This window comes from Phoenix dactylifera, chromosome 16 (genome assembly GCF_051530095.1).
Source record: "Phoenix dactylifera cultivar Ajwa chromosome 16, Ajwa_hap1_PhDact_Kaust_v1.1, whole genome shotgun sequence".
NCBI classification, from domain to species: domain Eukaryota; kingdom Viridiplantae; phylum Streptophyta; class Magnoliopsida; order Arecales; family Arecaceae; genus Phoenix; species Phoenix dactylifera.
This window is the reverse complement of record NC_143205.1, coordinates 23,050,801-23,074,348: the sequence shown is the minus strand read 5'-3', so window position 1 is coordinate 23,074,348 and position 23,548 is coordinate 23,050,801. Positions and strand designations below refer to the sequence as shown.

Genomic DNA, 23,548 nt, shown 5'->3' with positions numbered 1-23,548 from the left:
AAGTCGATGACATCACTTGAGCAACTTTCACATGCTACCTTTGTTTTTTATTTTTCCTTTTTTAAGAAAATGGTGTTAAACGTTCGCAAATCCGACAAGGAAATATGCACCACATTTGTTTTGTGAACAAGGGTTTGCCCTCGCAGCCACACCTCTCTGCTTCTCAAATATAAGTCTCGTATTCGATTCTTGAATGGTGTATCACCAAAAAATTGGACCTAGATACTTATAATGCAGTAGATCAACCAACAAAAAAAATGCCCAACACTTTGTTAGCTAATTTGATTTAAACTCGTCTAACCAATCACCCAGTCAACATGATCTTCTTGACAATCAGAAATTACTTGGCCACTTGAGTCATGAAGCTCTCTCCTAGCAACCATCAAACCAAGAAGAACATTTTATCTTGGGTTTGATTGGAAAATCTTAAGTTCCTTTCCATAGTGATTCTTAATGATAAGTTTGGCTGTAATCTCCCATCATCCTTGAAAAACTATTTAAAATTTATTTGCAAGCCCTTTCAGTTACAGATCCCTCACTGCTTCTTGAGTTCTGTTACGTTACAAACAATTCCGTTCCGTAAGATGGCAGCCACAGCCACAGGAATGACCTTCCATGAATTTTATCAGATAACCTGATTCCACCGTCAGGGAGAGTAATATTAATGTGAAGTAGATCGAGATGCTTGACAATACAGACTGGAAAGGAGCAGAAATTTTCTATAGAAAAATTATCTGCCATTCGATCTCTCCACAGCTTTCTATCAGCTCTTAGATAAAAGAGCCACAATCCTTCACATTCTTAACAACCTTAAGAAATGAATCTAAATTAGATGATTCTCCAATTTGTAATTCAAGAGACTAACCATGCTCGTAATGAGTTAATCCTGCATAAAAAGATCACATGTAAGAAGTTAATGCTAAAATGAAACATCTCAACAAAGTATACTATGAATTTATCAGCTACCTATAGGATCATACTATCACGAAACAATTCTAATTTAAAACACCCAAACATTTGGCTCCTTAGCTGTGATCAAACAATATAATACCAATTATCGCATTCAATTAAGCTATGATGACAGGCATAAACAGCAGAAGAGGGAAGATATCCTATCTTAGCTTTTCCCTACCTATTGGCGGTCACCATGTGACATTACCAAGGATTGAGAATCTAAAGTAAAAAAGAATTGTTTTCAATAAAATCCACTTGGTTATGAACTCTATGGTTAAAATGGTTGAAATTGTAAATAGAACTCAAGAAGTATGATGAGACTTCTTTTTATTTTTTGAAGTATTTAACTTTAGAAATTTTGGCCAAAACTTATTGCCTTTTTTTTTTTTGCCTTACAACGGATGACTCAACACACTTTTAGTGTGAATACATCCAAAAAAGTTAAAAGATAACAAATCTCGGAGCGCTCTCTCACCAACCCAAACTTATTGTTTTCAACATAAAAAAGAACTGAGATGCTATCTCCACCACCGATCTCCATCTGATATGTCACATAGGAAAGAGAAAAACACAAAAAAACAATTACAAGGGCAACCTCGTTGGATCTTGGATTAGAGTCCAAGAAGAACAAAATGTCAGACATGTTTTCAGTTAAAAGGCCAAATAAACCCTGCTTGATGTCAAAATTTATTTTGTGGTACAACAGTTGATCTCTTTCATTATTTTGCACTCATTGCCACAAAAACAATTCAACTAATCATAAGGATTCTGCTCCAACCACGTGTAAACTTTTTCCTTAAGGCATATGTTTTAATAAGCCTGCATCCTCTTCCACAGTTTCCAATCTTCTAGGGCTGTTAGGTTAGTTGATGTGTTAAGTTTTTCCTCCATACTCCTCTGCACTGCTTGATGCAGTGACAGATTCATCGGTCAGGAGACACCAGTGTCCTAGTCTATCCCTACCTTTCAACGATTGTGTCCTTGAGTTCAACCATCTGTCATGCTGCTTGATCTCGTGGAGTACTCGGTGACTAGCTTTAGAAACATGGAGGACTTGTCCTCCAACAGTCGTAGCGGGCTGTCAAACTCTGCAACCTTTCCTGAAATAGTCCAGTAAAATTTAGAGCTTTAGTGAGAACATGGACATGGAGAATACAAAAACAATTAAAGGAAGCAGTGCAGAAAACCTGGAAATAAAAGATTTCCATATCCAATAAACAAATACATGCATCAATAAATGCGCTAATATCAGTTACTTTGTGCCAAGATCCCCGAAATAACTGATCGAACAGGCTAGGAAAATTTCTGATTTACAACTCAAAATGATCTATGGAGGATGTGCCAAGCGGATGATTTGAATAAATGGGGGATCGAAAGAATCTTTATCTCAAAATCATAGGAAATAAGAAGGCAATGGAGTGCAAGGCCATCTTTTGGGTACAGAGCCTACCACCATTAATGGTGGGGTTCTCATCGTAATCATAAAGTTGAACTGTATCATCTATTAAAGTTGTGTGAAGAGAATCACCAAACAGAGACCAAAGGCTCATTGGTGTTCGGAAGTACCATATTTATAACCTGCTTGTATTTTGAAATCTATTTCTTGAAAGAACTTTGGAGATGGCTTAACAAACGATACGAAAAAGAGCTCCTCTGGAATGTTTGGCCAAACAATTGCTTTGAACAACAAAATAATCTTATGGATTGACTAGTAAAAGGCACATAAAAATGTTTATCATATGACTCATTAGAAGATTCCTCTGAGAGTATCTTGGTAAAAACTATTTTTTCCCTGGAGTCTACATTAGCACAATCAGCAGCTATAATTATACGTATTATTGGAAAAGGGCTAATCACTTACCATCATTAATGACCAAAACAAGGTCGCTGTCAATAACAGTTGGGATGCGATGTGCTATGGTGCAAACTGTGCAATCCCGAAATTCAGTTCGAATGATCTTCTGAATAACATTATCTGTGGCTGTGTCCACAGAAGCTGTTGCCTCATCAAGCACTAGTATTTGTGCCTGCTTCAGCAAAGCCCTCCCCAAGGAGACGAGCTGGCACTGTCCAACACTCCAGTTGTCCCCATTCTCCAAGACTGCATGGCCATAAACACTATGTATGTTGAGCTAATGCTAAAAGAGCAATCAAATATGAAGTTTTCTAGTCAAAGATATAGTACATATATCCACATGATAAACTCCGCAAAAACATTTTCTTATATGCATGTTGAGGAACTTTTAATTTAAAGCTGGAAAGACAAAAGGAACCTAGAACAACAATACCAGATAAGCTCCAACAAAAAGAGTTACAACATGTAAAAAATTTGAGGTGAGACACCAACAAATAGCCCATGTCATTTTTTTGTTAAAGAAACCTAGAATATTTCACCTCCCAATAATTGGTCTATGCATGCATCGAGCAGTCCATCACATTGTTGTACCACATCCACTCCATGTAGGAGGGATGCACCCTAACTCAAAGAAAAGTCTATGCAACTATGGGCTTCCCACTAGACAGAGAGTTGAAAATAAGGGAAGAAATATGAAGGCATATCTATGCATGTGTTGCCATCAAAGTTCGCAATCTCAATACTGAGTATTGTACCAATTTGGTACCAGGTTAGAACAGTACAGTCGTGCACTATACTTGCTATGTAGAAGTGTAATGGTATAGTACCAATTCACTATTTTTTTTTTATTTTTCAATGCTTTGGTTGTTACGGTTATTTAAGATTTAGGGATATTGGAAATGTGATTTTAAGATTGTTCTAATGCTATTTTATTTCATATTCATCCAGGAGATTGTATGATTGCTTGACAATATGTCATAAACCACCTCATACATTACCACAAATTACATAAAGTTGATCTCCAGTTTTTTTAAAAAATAAAAAATATCATATATTTTTAGATATACTAGTGACTTGAATTCAATTTCGTTTAATATATATGGTGATTTATTAAATAATGTTAAACCCATGCATGTTCTCCTAGAAATTTTTAGTTGAATTCATAATTATTAAGTTATTAAACACTAAAACAAATTCATAATTTACATTGTAATGCAAAAAAGGCTGAATTACTTAGAAAATACTTCTAAATTAGCTATACATATATTTTTTTATATTTTTTATTTATAAATATTTTTATTTAATTTTAATCAAAAATTAATACTTAAGTACAAAATATCTAAAAAATAATTTTAATTTGAATTAATAAAGAACCCTACATGGATATTACATATATTTTCTTTCAGCCCATACATATGCCTTAATAATCAATTGTTTTTGAAATTTATTTGAATTTAAGCTTAGATTTGGGTAGCTATAATCATGCTCAAATTAAAACAAAAAAAATAACAATTAGCATGCATACCCCAAAACATACTACCAATTTCTTTTATTTTTGAATATTATTATTATTATTTTTAAATCAAAAATATATTTTAAATTAAAAATTACATGATCTATGCATAGATCACCCTTAGATCTACAGTAAATCATGAAAACATGCCAAAATATAAAACATTGTCATGATTCTCCCTTATTTTATCATTTTAGGCCTATTTTAGGCAGAAAAAGAAAAAAAGAGAACAATGAAGAGGAGGGAGGAGCTTATACTTGATCTTGACTTAGACTGGAGCTTAAAACCATAAAAAATCCCTTGTTCCTTGAATTATCTCACCTTCCCACCCTTTCCTTCGTCTTCATAGTAGGAAAGAGAGGAGGATGCCTTCTCCTCCCTTTTTTACTCATGAGAGGGCCTAGAATCAACTGAAACCGAGTCGTACTAAGCAAACTAGTGTTCCTCTCAGTTCAGACCAAATCACGAACTGAACTAGCAAACCAGCATAGCTCCAAATTGGTTCGGTTCGCTTTGCCCCAAACTGGGCGGCCCAGTTCAGTTTGGAAACTTTGTTTGCTACTTTCAAAATTTTGCCATTCTTGCAAACTTATCATGATATTTTCCATTATTTGTGAGTGTTGCAATCTAAACATACAAAGCATCCAAGGTTTTTGGCATGTTTAGGTGCTAAGTACCTAGTGTGTCAAGCTTTTGCTCTTTTTGGCGAATCACCTCTCCAAGTTGACATTTGTCGAGTGCCTGTAATAAATCAACACAATATCATTAAAAAACATGTAATCAGAGATGCAGGTTTTCTGAAGAGTCAGTGAATTGACTTCACCTGCCAGACTTCATGGTCAGAGTGCTCTTCAAGGGGGTCAAGATTGCCTCTTATTGTACCCTCAAACAAAGCTGGATCTTGTGGGATGATACTGAGACGGGACCGGAGATCATGGAGGCCAATGGTGGAGATGTCTATGTTGTCAATGATGATCTTCCCACTTGTAGGTTCGATCAGGCGGAACAAAGCCTGTATAAGAGTAGATTTACCACTTCCAGTGCGTCCAACAATCCCAACTTTTTTCCCACCAGGAAATGTGCAGTTTATGCCATGGAGTACTGTAGGCAAGTTCTCCTTGTAACGAACCTGGTGGTAAATTAAGGAGGAAATGAAGTCAGTTGCACAGGATTAGTAAAGATAAATCAAGTATTTCCTCATAACATTTGCAGCTGATGTACCAAATTTCCCCGTTACAATTATCGCCATAAAAAAATGATGAAAAAAGTCAATTGCACACCTTGAGATCAATCAGTTCGATTTTACCACTCTCTGGCCATGAAGATGGAGGGCGATGGTTTTCAATAACAGGTGGTGCTTCTCCAGGGATTTGGCAATATTGATGAATACGCTCAATAGAGATAACTTTATTTTCAAGTTTGCAAAAGCTCAATATCCACCGGGACATGCGAGCATTCAAATTAAGGCCATATGTTACAGCAAGGCCTGCCATACCTACGGCATCAAAAGAAGCATATCCAATTAGTGGGAAGATAATTTTTTGCATATTGGCATCCATAACATCAAAGTGATATCACAGTATCATAAAACAACATTTATCCATACTGTAATGGAAAGAACATGATGTCCTAAACAATTTCAAGAATATATCTGAAAAAAGGAAAATACTAAAAGCTGCTATGAGAGGATATAGGATGTATACTTGGATCAATGCTTCCATGTGGAAAGCTCACAAGGAGAGTCATACAGAAAGCAAACACAAAAGTTGACAGCAATTCCATACGCAAGCAGAGCCATTCGATTGCAGCAAGACTGCAGAAGTATGGTCGAGCAAAAGAGTCTAGCAGGTAAAGATTCCTCTTCATAAAGCGTTTCTCCTGACCAAAACCTCTAATAGTAGAAGCTCCAGCAATGGACTCTCCAAATAGATTGATTATAGGAGATTTTTGAATGCTAACAATCCTAACTAGTTCCCTTGATGAAGCCATGTAGTATTTCTGCAGAGGAGAAAATATCTTGAAATATTTGAAACTAGAACTAGATTCTATGTGAAAGAGAAGAAAAGAAATTCCAGAAATTGCATCGCCTGAGAATACTAGTTGATACGAACATTCAACAATAACTACTTACATAATCATGAATTTTCATAACCCAAGCCTAATTGATAATTGCTGCTTCTCCATCAATCAAATGGTATGCAGAGCGTGACACAAAAGAAGCCAGAGTAGATGAGATGCGAATAATGTTCATGTTGGCATGTGTTATTCTAGAGTTCCCATAGGGAAGAAAGATGACCACAGCCTAGTTACCTCTCTAAAGAGTAATCTAGTAACAACTGACTTGATAATGCTCAGAAAGTAAGCAAACATGCATACAAAAATCAATTACCTGCATCCACAAGCAAGCAATAGCCATAGGAACAATCAGAAGCAAAACTTGCCAGGTGACCTTCGTCATCACACCCACTATACCAAGTAGTTGTATCGTTGTTGATGCAAATCCACCAAGTCTGAAAGGAATATCAAGATCCACAACACTTTGATCAACAGACACCTGAAATTTCATAATTTTTTCGTGCTATAAAATATGATAAAATTATGGCATATCTAAGGCGCTCTCTTCCTAGAGGAACTTAAGAAGGAAGAAATTTACCACCAACAACTGATAACTTACACGATTTAAGATCCGTCCAGCAGGAGTAGAATCAAAAAAAGACATCGGAGCTCGAAAGACTGTTCGAAGCATCTTTATGAACAACTTCTGTGCAGCTACTAAGCCAAAGGTAGCAACAAGAACAGCTCTAATAAATACAAACCATGAACTCCCAAAAGCAAGTGCCATATAAACAACTAGAAGGACCATGCTACTTGTCTTTGGTTCGTCTCCTGCAGTCTGAGGATTTGCCCAAGCCATCCACCAACTGCTAGCAATCTGGAGCACCTGAAATGTCGTCTGTGCCAGGATAATCAAAGGTATGAGTGTTCCTTTATATGCTGCAGCCATATACGATAAGTACACCTTGAAGCTGATTTTCCCCCTTTCTCGCTCTTCCTCTTGAACTAGCTGTTTTTTCCGCATGCGCTTTGATTTCTTTTTTTCCTTTATAGCTATTCTATCAGATGACTGTTCATTTTCAGATATTATACTGTTCATACTATCAAGGTTGTTTGCACTTGATGTCAACTTTTTACCGAACATAGAATTATCTCCACCACCAGCTGAATCTTCTGAATCTTCAGATGAGACTTCTGGAATATCCATTGCTTCAATTGCTTCATGGTGAGCTGAAACCAACAAATTGAAGTCAGTTCCAGCTTCCAAAAGATCTTCATATTTTCCAGCCTGGATTATACGGCCCTCCTTAAGGACCTGAATGAAATGAAACAGGAAAGGTGAGCGGATTCCATCAAAAACCAAAAAGACCAATTTAAAGTAGGTTACCATAAATATTATTTTATAGAAAATCAGTTTCTTATACTTATACTTTGCATAAGTTTACTTGTATCATAACATGCAATAATGGTTCAAGACAAAAAAGAACAAAACTTGTACAGGTAGCAAAAATATAGAACGCAAAAGACAGGACGCGAAACAGCTCTGCTAATCAACTGAAGCAGACCCCAAGATAAAATGAAACACCAAATAACAAAATATGCAACAAAAATGATGTCTGTAATCAACAAGATATTGGGAGATGCTATTATCAAAAAAAAATTAAAAAGAGATATGTATTTACAAGCATACAGCTTGCTACCATCATCCTGTGGTGAATGAGTGAAAACCAAGCTCTTTAAATGAAACAGAGCTCAAACTTCCATGGTCGTTTCCCCCAGTCAGCTTCTCTATATTATACAGCGATGCAAAAGGCAATGATAAAATTTAGTAAGTTATACTATAAGTCACCTATTCATCATCAGACAACCTTCTCTTTGCAATCTCTGCACCATCCTGGAAAGATCTTCTCAAGCAATAACTAGGTCAGATGTAAACTTTTCTGTATTATCAATTCATTGACTAGAAAATGACACTTTTTGAAGTACTCTCTTAATCTGCTCTAGAGCACAAAAGTAGTCTGAACATAGCACATAGGATTACAGTTATGGGGATTATTAGCAAGATCAGTAATAACAACACTCTCTTACAATCATGACAACCGAAAATTTTGACACAATATCCTCTTGCTTTCTTCTTTTTTGATGCATACAAATTTCGAAAGATAACAGTTTTACATAGCCTTTCTTACCAAATTTATACTAAGGCAAGGAATCTGTTTTCAGTCTATATGACCAGGCAACATGTGGTATTCATGCTTAATAGATCATTTCAGAGGAATATTCTTTGAACCGCCCATCTGTTACTTGTGCCCCTTGCTCAATAAGGAGCCTAATTTTGCACTCCCTAGTTAACCATACCCACTAATTTATGGCATGGAAAAGCTCTGCAAGTTTACACAAATCAACTTGAATAAGCAAGGGCGCGCAATGGCAAACAAACTGCTGTCTAGTGAAAGGAATATTAAGCACAGTTCAACAAAGGATGACCAGCTAATGGCACAAGAACTTACATACACACGTGTTCGCACAGCATGTATGCACACAATTAGACAACATACATCATGTGAAGCTGATATTCTGTAGAAGGGGAAGATGATGCTGACAGATAGGCCTTTCATAGCATATGGATGTGAAAATATTTCTTTTTTAACTCTATAATGTGAATCTAGCTGATAGCCAGTGAAACTTAAACATGATTTCCACTATCTACAGTCAATTAATCAATTGGCTCGTATGAAACTAAAACAACTGATTTGAATGGTGCAACTTTGCACAAAAGGCCTAACTCTACACAAATCATGCACTAAATCATTTGATGCACTTTAGATTTTAGGCAATTGTAAGATGCCTAAAAAAATCCTGCTGCCAATGTTAGCCACTAACGAAATCCTGCTGCCACTGTTAGCCACTAACAAATCTCACAGCCACGAATTTTAATTAATTGAAAAAGAAAGAACAACACAGACTTATAAGCTTGCAATAAGTGCTTCGTGGAACACGAGCATATTATATGAGGTTAATGATAAATTTCTCTAGAACTCTTTAATAATGTTTGTATTTTACAAAAGATAGTCATATTGTATCTTGTTAATGACTATATCAAACGGCTACTAGCAAGAAACCAGCTAAATCTCTGATTGTTCAGAATCTTTAGATACCCTCTGATTCATATATGTTCAATTGCAAAAGTAAAATGATTTTGACAAAACAGACATGAGGACCGATGAACAAACCTAACTAAAGATGAAGAGGAAAAGGCACCCATACTATCTAAAGTTTATTAGTTATCAAGAAAAGGTTAAGCTTAGAAATGAAAGGAGTTCCATACCAGTATCAAATCAGCAGCTGGGAGAAATTCAACCTGATGGGTGACAAAGATCACAGTCTTTTTAGCTAGTGCTGTCATTATATATTCCTGCAACATTTTATTAGAAAAAATCATCTCAACTGGAAATTTGCAAAAGCTTGATGAAGTAGGAAAACTTGCAAAAGCTTAATGAAGAAGTAGGAAAAAACAACTCGCACATTCATTACCTTGAACAACTCACTTCCTGTATGTGCATCAACTGCACTGAAGGGATCGTCAAGTAAATATATATCAGCATCTTGATAGAGTGCTCTAGCAAGCTGCACCCTTTGCTTCTGGCCACCACTTAGATTAATACCTCTATCTCCAATAATCGTTTGATCTCCATGCGAGAACAGTTCCAGATCTTTTTTGAGTGAGCAAGCATGGAGAACAGTCTTGTACCTTTGCTTATCCATCGGACTTCCAAAAAGAATATTCTCCTCTATGTTTCCAGACTGTATCCAAGCTGACTGAGAGACATAAGCTGCAGAACCACATATTTTAACCTGAAGAAACAGCCAACACAACAAAAAAGGAAAAACAGAGAGAGAAATTTGAAAAGCTATGAAAGAGAAAATCAAGGTACTTTGTTCAGTGTATATATATATATATAGTACATACTTCGCCAGAAATTTTTGGTATCTCCCCAAGTATGCAAGAGAGAAAGCTTGACTTTCCAGCACCAACCGCACCACAGACTGCCACATGCATCTCTCTCTCCACTTTTACCTGTATTGCTGAGAGTGTATGTTTTGAAGAAGAAGGGTCCCAACAGAACTCTCCATCTTTGATTTCTATAGCTGTCTTTGTGATGCCTCGAGGAATAGATATGGTGGCATCTCCTTGCAACTCTTCCTCCTGCAGAAATCCCAATATACGATCCAAGGACACTTTTGTCTGAGCAATCATAGAGATTAAATCTGGAAAATTCCTCAAAGGTTCCTGGAGAATTCGAAAAGTGGCCAAAGCTGAAAGGACACCACCAGCTGTAAGCTGATCACCCAACAATATAGAAGTACCAAAAGTTACAATTGACACAAAAATAGGAGAACCCCAGAAGATAAAGGTGACAAAGGCCTGTGAGTAGAGGGCTTTCCGGAGCCATCTGAATTCCACATTCCTCATGTCCTCTAGTTTTGATCGGTATCTGTCCTCCCAAGCCTGCAGCTTCAGGATCCTCATGTTTCTAAGACATTCAGAAGTCTTCCTCATTCGTTCATCTTTAGCTGCCATTAGCTTATCCTGGTAGTCTTCTTGCATCTTTGCCAAAGGAATAGTAACAATAATGGAGATAATGGTAGCAACCAGTGTTGCAAACGATGCAACTCCGACGTTCTTATACAAAATTACCAAAGCAAGTACAATTTGTAAGGGAAGCATCCATATATCGTGAAAATACCATGAGTAATCACCCACTCTTTGCACATCGACTGCCATATAGTTTACAATCTCACCACTGGTATGACTTTGTCGGGCTGTATTTGATAGCCTCAGTCCCTTCCGGTACACCATAGCTGTTAATGCTGATCTAACATGCATGCCCAAAATATCTACTCCTAAATACCACTGCCGAATAGTAAGAGTCTCTATGAACTTAGCAACAAAAAAAATTGATGCCAGAATGTAACCTTCATGCCGGAAAGCTATATTTCCACTCAAGTAATCAACAAAATAGCTAATCAAATAAGGACCAACATAGGAGACTACTGTGTTCAAGAAAGCAAAGACAGCATTCAGAGCTGCTTCTTTCCAGAATGACAGAAAAATAGCCAATGCCAGTGAGGGCTGTTTGGTAGGGTTCTCAGCTTTCAACCTCTCCCAATTTAAATTCAGGATCTTATAGGAAGTCTTGGCGCGGTCCTTTGGGGCTAATAAGGGTACATCCCTCAGCTCAAGAGGCCTCTTTGCACCAACAGACAAGAGAGGGTTCAACCAGGATAGTGTTGCAAGACTTAGCAGGCCTGCTTCACTATAAGGGGTAACCTTAAGGCAGCCAGCTTCTTCTCCTTCGCCAAGCAATGGCTCCCAAAGGTCCCGATGGTCCCTATGCAGCTCTACACCCGTTGCTCCACGAATTGCGACAAGACAAAGGAATGCGAGTGCAGGGGTGGAAGCATAATTTGCTAGCGCATGCGAATTGAGGCTGAATATCTCATCAAGAAAACCTTTAGTATCCACATAACTAATGCAGACACAGAGGGAGAACGAGAGAAACCACCACAATCTAACCAAGACTGGAAATTTCTCCGACTCCTTAAACTTACAGCGGACCGCTGAGAAACCTAATGCCAACCAAGCGAGTGCTTGCACGGATGGCAAACAGAAAACCGAATAATCTCCCGAATCGAACCCTTTCCGCACCAAGTTCACTGCTTCATATCCAAGAACCACTAATTGCAGCAAGAAAACATAGAAGCAACAGAAAGTTGAAATCTTGAACCAGTTACCGACCACTACCACTGGACCGAGTCCCGAGTTAGCGCGAGCTGGAATAGCGTCGATCTGCTCCTCCTTGAACGCCGAGATCCGGCGGAGGCCGCCGGAGAGCACCCGCCGGGCCGAGAGAAAGAACAGGAAGAAGAGGAGCAGCACCGAGTGCGCGGCCACCGACACCTTCTCCGGCACCGGGAGGCCCTCGAAGGAGCTGTACAGAGGGAAAGAACCCATCCGTCGGCAGGGGAATCCGATCCGCAGGACTGAACCTTGGGCCTAGATTTCAAAGGAGACCAGCTGGGAGTGCAGGATGAATTGGATTCAGCTAAGGGCATCTCACGATTTGGGGTCTGGGATTCAGAGCCAAAGGAGGGAGGAATATTGGGACAGGTTGCATGGAAGCGGAGGATGGGAGATGGGTTTGAATCAAGAAAAGCAACAATGAGAGTGAGAACTCAAGAGATTCTTTAATATCTACCAGCAGGGCTAAAATCACACAGGGAGACAAGACAAGATTCGTAAGAAATCCAAAAGAGGATCCAATTTCCACCGAACCGAGCGGTTCCCCTCGGACAGTGGAATGCGAGCCAAGGATATCCACCACCTCTTCCTGTTCGAGAGATGGCAAGTAAGAAAGGAAAGAGAGGAGAAATTGGATTTGTTCTCTTCTCTCTCTGTCGCCCGCCCTGCTTTCAGCTGGCCCTCATTTCAAGTCTTTAAGTTTTGAGATTTTATTGGGCCGTGATGCGCGGACAGCTGGAGAGGATCGAATGCGCGCGCGGTATTGCGCCTTGCTTTGCTCTGGGTTTAATTAATGACGGAGGGGGTTGGTAGTTTATTTCCTCGTCAGCTTTTTCTACTTTCGTCCCATCATTAATGAGGCAGATGGACGACGTGTTGTTTCCATGTAGAAAAAGCTTACGTCGTAGATCGAAGTGCGTGGGTGCTGGGGTCATCAATCCGTGAGGAAGACGAAGTTGGGATCCAGTGGGAAAGCCACCTTTATTGGTGCTGGGGTGAGGCGTGCCGCATGGAAAGCGGTGTTCCAGTCATGGTGGGTGACTTGGAAAGCATCTTGTTGTCGGCTTGAGCTTAGACGTTTTCTTTTATTTTATCTTATTTCTGACGAGACCTCCAATTAGAATATTACCGAGGATCTTCTAGTGGCGCACGTTTTTCGTTTTTCCTTTTTCTGTTGACGGCTGGAAACTCTAATTTTCCCGTAGCGGTGGAGGGTGAGATCGACGAGGTTGTTGGACGGTTGTAATTGATCTTAATCTGGACTTTTGTGGAAATAGTATGGTAGGAGGACAACATTGGAGTGATATGTTGACATATTCCTAGAAGTCAAGGTACTGTCCTACTTCATAAGGCAATATTTTCTTTTCACAAGTTGGAATCAAGCATCATCTTATTAAAATGATGTACCTACTTTTCCATCGACGAGGGACGACCATCTGCTTTTAACTCCAGCTTGAGGTGTTAAATACTTTGTTGCAGACGACAAGCACCAATAAATTTGTTGGATCATGGAAACGATGCTCAATAATATAGAAGTTTCTCCCATGAGTGGACCGGAGACACGTCGGTTGCATGTTTCCAAATAACTTGGGATTTTTGTGTGAAGCTCAGCCAACCAGATAATTTTTATGCCCACAACTTCGTTTTCTGCACAAATCGCCAAAAATCCTGATTCCTAGCAGCAGGCGTTATGTTGTTCCCAAGGACCACCCATCCATCTTGCAAGACTCCCATCTCATTCAGTTGCCCAGGGCCTAACATGAGGTTGAACTGGAACAAATATAAAGTTTGATTGGTGCGTGGTAAATTAGAATCTACGGAAGGAAACCTGCAGACAAAGACTAGGGTGTATACACTTTTTTTTTTACCAATAAATGCTGTAGCTCTTGTGTATAAGAGACCATCAGCTGCAGGTTGCTTGATGTCTTCTGTACAAAGGCATAGAGCAGTGATAAATAGACATCTGATGCTGTATATACCGTCGGAGATGGTTCCACCAACCTGCTCACATGGCATGATTAACATAACCATGCCATGAACAAAATTATATAATTATGATTTAAATCTTTCAATACCAGGAATTTGCATATGTTTACAGACTTTCTATGACTTTGTCCTAAATCACGGATGAGTAGATAAGAACTGTTTAAATCTAGAAAATTGGGGATACTCAAACCAACTAAATTTCATTCATCTCTCACAAGAAGTAGAAATTATAGATTACATAATTTCTAAGCACCTACCATATTTTAAAGCATATAACAAAACCATGATTAGCTAACCCATATGGTTAGGAAGAGGCTGCCTAGTTATGGTATGTAACATAACCATGGTACTCGTTCCATCGGAAGCTCAAAACTGCTTCAATATATGCTCCAGCCCCCTCGGATTGACAAATGCCTGTTTCCACCAATATCAAATGCTCTAAGTCAACAATTAAGAATTACCACATTTAAAATTTACCTTTTCTTCCCTGAAAATTTTCCTTGATCTTAATAACGAAAAGAGAGCAAAGAAAATGACATCCCAAACTCAAATCCCGTGCATACAAAACCTAGCTAGATCAGCATGACAATATAATGAGAGGCAACAACACTCGATTTGCTTCTCATTACTTGCAATATAAGAAACAACGTTTTACAAGACAAATTAAGGGAACCTTCTTCCACTATGGATCCTGGCTGTATGCTTTGTCAAAATACATCCAGTACAAAACTTGGGATGAGGTAGGGGACAGGGTCAGAATAAATAATACAAAAAACCTCTTAGCAATCAGTACTTGGTGTTTTGATCCCCGGAAGCTTCTCCCGACTGCCAAAAGAATGAAATGTGAAAACTTCAATTGGCTGTATCCAAAAGAAAAACACAGTGTCTAATCTGTGCAAAATCCCATTATGATTGGGAATTTCTACTGAATGACAAATCTACGCTCATCTCATGTGTTTGCTGCATCATCATCACTGTTTCCACTTTCGTCGCTGCATAATTTGATAAAAAATCACAAAATAAGAACAGGGATGTAATATGGTTAAACGAATGCATGAACATTAAAGTCTGCTATTTATTAATGCCCCAAGGGGTGCTTGCCATTTTCTTATCATTAAAATAATGTACATATCTGAGCTCATTTGGGTTTATATTCAATTTAGCTGGTGGCCAACTACAAGAGGCTGCAAATACTTTGTGCACATACCATGTGGATTGCTCGTGAAACCCAACAAGTGCAGAGGAAATGATGTTTAATGAAAGTGAATTGTGGCCTGAATAGATGCTGAACAACTTGAAGAAGGTTCATAGCAACAAATTAATATTGAACTGTGGCTTGAATAGACTCTTTTAGTCCTCAGTCAACTTCCAAGGTGCACATTGAGGATACCAATTTGTCTACTAGAGCAAACACACAATTGTTTGCTAGGAAAAGACAATAACGCATCTATGGATTGTTTCTTTTTCCTAATCAGACAAAAATCCATATCAACACCAATTAAGCCATTTTCTGGTTTTGTTACCCATGGTCTGGTTATTCCAAAACACATAATGGAGAAAGTAAAGAAATAACAAAAACTGCTTTGAACTAATCCTTAACTAGACCATTACACATGCTATACATGTGACGGATAGGATGAACAACTATGATCCATTAATCTTATTATATATTTTTTTATTTAACTTCCAAGAGTCCGAATTTGATATTGGAAAACCTGTGGAGATGATCAAGTGTAGCATACTTTGAGAATACACTGAGAATATGCAATATCTTAATTTTAAGAGAGCATCGTTTCTTAGAGTGTTTTTTAATCTTTCTTTCTCTCTTTTTATCCTGTCTGATAGCATCACAATTATCTATAGAGGGCTGGTTTCTTAAAATAGAAGAGTTTTAGTTGAGGTTGGCTTTCTTGCAATCTGGGAGTAAATTTTAGTCCCATTTACCATAGTGCAATCCAATGTTACTGTATTTTCCTTCTCTTTCCTGTTATGTCTGACTTAAAGTTCCAATGCTTTTTCCTTTTTTCAATTACATGGCATCCAAGAGACATTTTTCGATACAGCAAAATACCAGTCACAAAAATATGCATAGTGAACTACCTGTTTTCAGGAAACTTTGCCAATCTCCTAGCATCTAAACCTGTGATATATTTCTGTGCGGCCTGAACATTATCTGCACCAATAAAACAAGTTATAGACACTATCAGTATCCTGAAGCATAAAACATATAATGACCAAAATATGAAGTTCGACACATTCTTTTCCTTGAAAAGGGGAAAAATGAAACAAGGGAGAGATCATTTGTCCAGAACATAGGAGTAAAAATGAAAGAAAACAGGACACACTAATATCATAAATAATGAGAATATCACAAAATACATAACTCTCATGTGCAAGGTCTGCAATCTCGGTACCGGGTACCGTATCGGTACCCCCTACCAGTTTAGTATGTTACGGTTTGGTACGGTACAGTAGGCACCTCATATTGAAATAGCTCTCTAATTATTTTTCTCAATTTATCTCAGTACGCCTCAATACAGATCGATAAACACCTCGGTACACCTTGATACACGTCAGTATGCCATGGTTTGGGGCGGTACAGCACGGTACGGGGTTTGTAACTCAAAGTTGAGTTTTGTTACTGCTTTTCTTCTGGTACGGTACAGTATATATCATACATGGCGGTACGGCAAATCATGCTTCTGTGCATTTTGAAGTTCAAAAAAAAATAATATACCTATTTTTCTTATGATGGTGAAATCTGAAGAAATATATAATCCTGCTATTAAGCTTTTCCTACAGGGGCATTGAGATGTTTTTGACCTTTATCATCGAATGTAGGTAACAAAAACAACGTGATCATTTTAAAAAAACAACTGGAAGTTTACTGTTGACAGAAGGATTCAAGAATCCATTTTATTTCAACACAACAGATTAGAATAGTGGAATGGCATCCATGTATATCTCCAGGTGCTTCTCGATAGATCCTTGCACAGGAGGATTATCTGAAAACTTCAGCATGTGGAACAGTAACGAAGAAAGAAGATATCAATGCTATGACAACCAATGTCACAAGTTACCCATCTGGAAAACAAAAATCAAGAACTAGTGGTTCATTTGCAGACATGCAACATTGCTTTCCTGGGGGTGAGGGATACTGTAGGTTATTAACTCATAATGCCGACTGACATAGCATAACATAAAACGAGAAGTTAAAAGGAGATGTGGGGGGCTGGGGAGGGTGGGGAGGGGGAACCTTTTGTTAATTGGAAAACATGCAGGGCACAACGTTCAGCAGCCATTCGAACAGGAGTATTCCCATCCTTCAAACAATCTGCAATTGCTGGGCCCAAATTCAAAAGGTTGGATGTAACAACTGAAGGATTTGCCTGACATCACAAATGAAACCGTCAAGAGATTTAGCAGTAATCTCGAATTATATATATATATACTCAAAAGAATTGTAGTCAATAGATCAAGGCATGTATGTTCACTCTATGAACCTTTGCAACTGCTTTTATACTGGATAAAGATCTTCTCCTGACTTCACTGGAATCATCTTGCAACGCTGAAACAAGTAATTGCAGAAGTTGTGTAGTGTTGGTGTTTCCTTCATTTTGGACCTGATACAGAAGTAGCCTTCCCAATGCCTTGGTTACAGTTTCACGGATTGGGAACTGTTTTCATAGAGAAAGGAAAGTTAAGCTGGATAACAAAATCATGATATCATAACTGCTATGTTGTTAGTTGATATCATACCTTATCATCCTTCAAAGCATCCTTAAAATGGCTTGTAAGGGATGGGTAATGTGGAGACTGGCATATCATGGATGGGTTATGAAGAGACATAGAAGAGTATGTAAGCATAGAGCCATGTCTAATGAACCAGGTTGGTGATGCACTCAAAGCAGACAGTGTTTGCAATAGATCCAAGAACTCATTTTCTTCCATGTACTGCAATCACAGGAGTTGACCGATCAGAGGATAAACAACAGTCAGAAAGAAACAGACACTACATCATGCATGAAAACAGGAAAACTCTAGATATGCCTTAACATATATGGTTTCTTATTATAAGATGTAAACATTAAATTGCATGCCGAAACATGACATTCCAGGACATAGTCAATTCACAATGACATCACGTGCATCCACTGCAACTTTTACGAAACACTGAAAAAACTCAAAGACTTTGGCTACACTGCTTGTAGGGAATATTTGAACACCAAGTGCAATCAGGAAATATTTAATAACAATTTGAGAGGCTGTTATACCTGCGATATAGTGCCTAGAACTTTTGCTGCAGTATCCCGCACTTCATCATCATCCACCTGTAGCATATTTCCAAGGAGAATGCAAACACGAGATCTGGTACCACTGCTTACACACTTCCCAGCATGCTTAACAACACCATTAAGAGCAGTTAGCACAGCTTCCCTAACACCACCATCCGATGCCTGAAAATTGACAATTTTAGTTGTGTTCCTATATCACAACTGCAGTACTAATGTACACGAGCAGAATATCTATGAGAATTACCTGCAATGTAGTTAGAAGATCACCAACTAATGGGTCAACTCGAGTGCTTAGTGCACTAAGCTTTCCCAAAGCAAGAGCTGAACTTCTACGAACCGTCCTGCATTGCATATGATTTAATTATTTAGGCAAAAAGTCTTCAAGCTATGCAGAATAGACAAAAATAGAAGGAGATCACTAGCCTTGCATTATCTTGAAGGCATTTTACAAATGTAGTTTGAAGCTGTGGAAGAAAAGGCTTAAGTGCAATTCCTCCTTTGCTTATAATGATGGATAATGTTGATAAGATGGCTGCTTTCACTTGCCATGGGAACCGATCGCCTATGATTCGGATGAGAGGCCTATGCACAAAGTGGCCAATTATAACCAAACAAGCTAAAAATGGATGCATATGAATAGGGAAACCACCCCCCCCCCCCCCCCCCCTCTTCCAGAAAAAAAAAAGAGAATCAGCATTGTTCAATGTTTTTCATATACCTCCAGCAACCATAAGAAATAAAGAATGTATAATTAACACCATAGATTTGGAATGCAATATCAGATGATAAAGTGGCATCTTCAAAACATAGACAAAAGAGACCTGGATTCTGTTCATAATATAGTGATCCTGCTTGATATGTAAAGGGTAAATGGTTAAAAGTTCAAACAAAGTGGAAAGACAATGTATGGAAGGGACAGCTCTTTTTCCATGGTCCCATCCACTGAGGTGCAGATTCACAAACTGAGAACATATATAAAAAGTAAAAGGCTTTATTTGGATAAGCATAAATCATTCTCAGAGCGGAAAAAAGTAAAAAATGCTAGACTGGCTAATAAGAGCTTAACAGAGAGACAATCCCTAGAATTCTGCACCTAGCAACTAGCTATGGCACAAAATCTCACCCCAGGCTAAAACATGGGATAAACTAGTAACACAACCAAGTCCCAGGGCACCTAGGCCCAACTACACCCTCAGTGAAACAGATAATAATTTGTTGTCACAGAGTCATTCTCTTCTTCCAATCAAAATATGGAGATCCACAAGGCAAGTCACCAGACAGGCACAAGGCACTAAGTCGTCTAACAAAGCTCCACAGTCCCCAAGAGAATATGCTAAAATCAAACATACTAACACAGTTTTCCATAGAAGTGACAGTCAATTTCAACTCAAATTATGTAGTCAAGTCGATTTTAATCAGCTTATAAAGTGTCCAATTCATGGGCATACACTTGACTTCAAATAAAATGTTAACGTTATGGTGTCAACCTAGACTCTCTATGTCGTCATCACTCCTAAAACATGTGCAAATAATGTAAAAAAGTATTCATAGAAACTACCCCATCAGCAATATAGAAACAACAAATACCATGTAAAATATTTTGAAACTTAAGACTTAAACATATATTCAGACAAGCACAACAAAACTTGCAAAAAGAAAGACGAGCACAGATGGTAGGAATTGAAATAACCCAAGCATCCAGTATGAAATAGTAAGGGCTTCATCATGTGACATAAGCTTACCTCGATATCACATAAAGATTTACCATGAATCTTTTCTTTAATTAGTATGATGGACTTTCAATAATTCAAACTAGATCCTGTTTAATTTAACTATGATATCAAGCTCATACCCAGTTATCGGAACAACAAACTCCTTCAGTGTTCGCTCACTTGTCACATCAATCAACTCGCCCAAGCCCTGTGCTGCTTGCTCTCGAGCTTCAGCTGAGCCACTAATTAAACCCTGGCATATAAGAAGGCAATATCTTAGAATATCGCACCATGCAAGAGCAAATAACAGTAAAACTTAAATTTTGACTTCAAATGGACATGAAATTATACAGTTCAATATTGGAGTCAATCCATATGGAAAGCCCCCAAACATGGTTCAGATTATTATCAATTAAATTTAATCAAATAATTTAGAAATTATTCACTGAAAATTATGAAATTATGAAATTAGATTTAATCAAAAATAGATTTGCCAAAGCATGCATTTTAGAAATATAAGAGAACAAATTGCACAATATCTACTTAGTTAATGGGAAGTCCATCACTGTGACTCCATGCCCAGTCACTTATGATAAATTCCCAAGGGCCCCTTTCTCATACATGGGACTAGACCGTGGTTGTGCATGTGAAATATATTTACTGATCTTTCTTTTTCTTTCCCTTCACTCAATCCACCTCATGAATAAATCCATCTTCCCAATTACTCCCAATCTGTCACAATCATGGCTCTGCTCATAACCTTTTAGTTTCACCTCTCCATAGCTTTTTATTTTTCTCTACGAGTGCAACATTTATGTTGGCCGCAGCATTTGCTGGGCTCACATGCATCAGACTTGTCTGGTTCAAGTATTTCATAAAGCCAACTGTAAGCTAAATTAAATCTGATATATAATCTGAAAATTAATCCATGGAAGGAACTCGTATTACATCAGATAGACAAAGATGGTCATATATGAAGGAAAATTTTATTTTAGCAAGCATTTAAGATGATTTGCAATTATTTTGTTTACAGAAATCAAACCACTTGTGCTCTGTTTCCCCCTCCATGCAGGGGATTGCGGGTGGGGTGGAAATGGGTGGAGAGACATCGCAATTTAAACAATCAAAGAACAAAGATAGGATAATCTCCTCGAATAAATGGACATACATGAATACCGGACAGCGTGATGTATGCAGAAACATGAAAAACATAATTACACAACCATCACAATCAACTTGTTTGTCGACCACAGTTTCATTTTAATGGGGCTAAAGTTCCCGATCATCTTTCTCCCAACATAGATTTAGATGGATCTTCTTCATTCACAGTGGTAAAAGTATTTTGGTTGTTTTGTTTTCCACAGCAAACAAATACAACTTAGTGCTGTCATTTACATGTATATAATCTGGTATCTTAGCACAACATATAAATAAGAAGGGTCATGCTGAGTTAAGGCTTTACCTTTTCCCCCTAACAACTCAGTGCTACCACATAAGCATGTATTATGTATGTATTTACGTGGCATACAAGTACAGCACAGAAAAAGAAAATTGTCATGTTAGCTCTAGGTTTTTGTAGAAACAACTTAGTGAATAGATCAGGGCACATTTAAGCCATAAATGGCAGGTCAATTTGCATTCTTCAAAAGCATCTTAAGGTTGTCCACTGATTTAACATCAAGGATTCCACTCCAAAAAATGTATTTCTAAAATCCTCCTTCACATACTTCGTTTATCCCTACAAACTCCATTTCTTGCCCATTAATCCAACAAGTTCAGCATAAAATACCTGAAGAAAGATAGGAAGCAAAGGTTGAAGAGCTTTTGGCAGACACAACCCAGGTATAAGAATGGATCCTCCCTGCAAAACAAAAATGTTAGTTCAATAGGTCTACAGAAAACATAAAAGAACTTAATTGACACGTCTTTCAAATTATGAAGTTTGAAATCCAATATACAAAGAAACACTTAATGATGGATGAGAAATACCTTTCTTTTTCTTCGCTCTTTGTCTCTTGCTGTAGACACAGCATCACGAACTAGTTTGATATATGAAGAGAGAACTTCTTTGGGAACAGACCCCACAACCCTTCCTAAAGCTTCCCAAGCAACCTGTTAACCAAAACATCAGTATATGATACAATTTGGATAAGCAGTTGAATCAATTGCTTTTCTACAGGCTTACCGCGACTGTAGCTGAATCTGTATCACTTAATAAAGTAATCAGTGTAGAGATCATGTCGGGAGCTTCGTCCACCAAATATAATTTGCTGTTTTTGAAAAAGTATCCTATTAGATAGGAAGAACCTCTTCTCATCAAAGCCTGCACAAAAGCCCGGGTGATCATCAATGTGAGTAGCAAAAGAAAGATCTCATATAACATACGAGAATTTCCTACAAATAAACCTGATTGTCAGCAACTCCTTTAAGAAGCTCCGAGATTAAAGAATCAATTCCTTCTTCATCAATAACCAGCACAACTGTTTCTGCAGCTTTCTTGGCAGAGTTTTGCACATCCTAGTATTCAACAGGTAGTTTACAACAGGAAAAAAAGCATTTGCTTAGCGTAATTATGTAGAAATAATTGAAAACTTATGAATCTATCTTGTCATCGATAAAAACAGCCTTCTGTAATTCAGAAAATCTAACATCTCCCAACTAAGGATTCCTTTAAGCCAGTATCGAACTGGTAGAAAAGTAACAAAACAATCTAGCTATGTGCACACAATTGGCATGCAAAGAGAGACACTAGGGAGGGGTACCATGGTGACACTCAAAAATATGTTAGGGAAACCTATCTTTATCCCAGAGCTAGATGATTGGGTTACCTCCTAACAATAATGAAAGTGGCGCACTTCTATTATGCCTCAGCCAGACATGGGTCAGAAAGGCATGGAGTAAGATATAAGAATATGGAAAGATATGTTGGCACAAATTAAACTATTGTACAAGTTTTATTGCAGAATCATACAATAACAACTAGTATAAATCCTACTTAACACAAAGGAGAGGTTTTGTAATGACCCAGAACCTCACCTAAAAAGGCTAGCCAGAAGGTATTATTTGAATTCTTTGATCCTATATAAGTACGCAAGATCTACCTAGTGCATAGCCGATGTAGGACTAAACACACACCCATGCGGATCCTCACATACTCCCTTTGTTTAAGCCCCAGCATCCATATCAAGTTAAGGGTCCAAATCCACTCAAATCTAATCACAAGCACAATGATCATCCCATAAACAGCCCCAATAGACCTGTGTTGAAGTGTCCCCTAGTCCACGTGGGCAATGAGCAGGATCAACTCTAATACCATTTGTAACAACCTATGACTTCGCCCAAAAAAGCTAAGACAGAAAGTATTATTTGAGCTCT

The 23,548-nt window shown here is 38.0% G+C and overlaps 2 protein-coding genes across 3 annotated transcripts in view; both read right to left on the bottom strand.

Annotated features, from left to right (window-relative positions):
* Window positions 1-241: 241 nt before the first annotated feature.
* LOC103711867 (ABC transporter C family member 5) lies at window positions 242-12,864 on the bottom strand. Of its 2 annotated transcripts, XM_008798176.6 has the most exons (12): window positions 10,348-12,864; window positions 9,912-10,232; window positions 9,706-9,792; window positions 6,997-7,692; window positions 6,712-6,876; window positions 6,026-6,320; window positions 5,603-5,817; window positions 5,146-5,451; window positions 5,000-5,063; window positions 2,816-3,055; window positions 1,918-2,054; window positions 242-886 (listed from the first exon to the last, which is right to left on the bottom strand). In XM_008798176.6, exons 1-11 carry the CDS (start codon window positions 12,391-12,393, stop codon window positions 1,942-1,944), a joined length of 4,548 nt encoding a protein of 1,515 aa, XP_008796398.2. In that variant the 5' UTR covers window positions 12,394-12,864; the 3' UTR covers window positions 242-886; window positions 1,918-1,941. The 2 variants fall into 2 exon arrangements, with proteins under 2 accessions (XP_008796398.2, XP_008796397.2); XM_008798175.6 differs by lacking the exon at window positions 242-886 and having other exon boundaries at window positions 1,537-2,054.
* A 1,896-nt stretch (window positions 12,865-14,760) lies between these two features.
* The window catches only part of ILA (putative protein kinase regulator ILITHYIA), a 39,223-nt gene continuing 30,435 nt past the window's right edge, over window positions 14,761-23,548 (bottom strand). The window contains exons 48-60 of the mRNA XM_008798177.6: window positions 22,580-22,690; window positions 22,359-22,496; window positions 22,163-22,285; window positions 21,963-22,034; window positions 20,314-20,426; window positions 18,885-19,043; window positions 18,706-18,802; window positions 18,441-18,623; window positions 17,926-18,120; window positions 17,670-17,843; window positions 17,423-17,555; window positions 16,267-16,339; window positions 14,761-15,158 (exon numbers count right to left, since the gene is read on the bottom strand). Of these exons, the coding sequence (XP_008796399.3) occupies window positions 15,116-15,158; window positions 16,267-16,339; window positions 17,423-17,555; window positions 17,670-17,843; window positions 17,926-18,120; window positions 18,441-18,623; window positions 18,706-18,802; window positions 18,885-19,043; window positions 20,314-20,426; window positions 21,963-22,034; window positions 22,163-22,285; window positions 22,359-22,496; window positions 22,580-22,690 (1,614 nt within the window). The 3' untranslated portion in view covers window positions 14,761-15,115. The remainder of the gene's footprint in view (window positions 15,159-16,266; window positions 16,340-17,422; window positions 17,556-17,669; window positions 17,844-17,925; window positions 18,121-18,440; window positions 18,624-18,705; window positions 18,803-18,884; window positions 19,044-20,313; window positions 20,427-21,962; window positions 22,035-22,162; window positions 22,286-22,358; window positions 22,497-22,579; window positions 22,691-23,548) is intronic.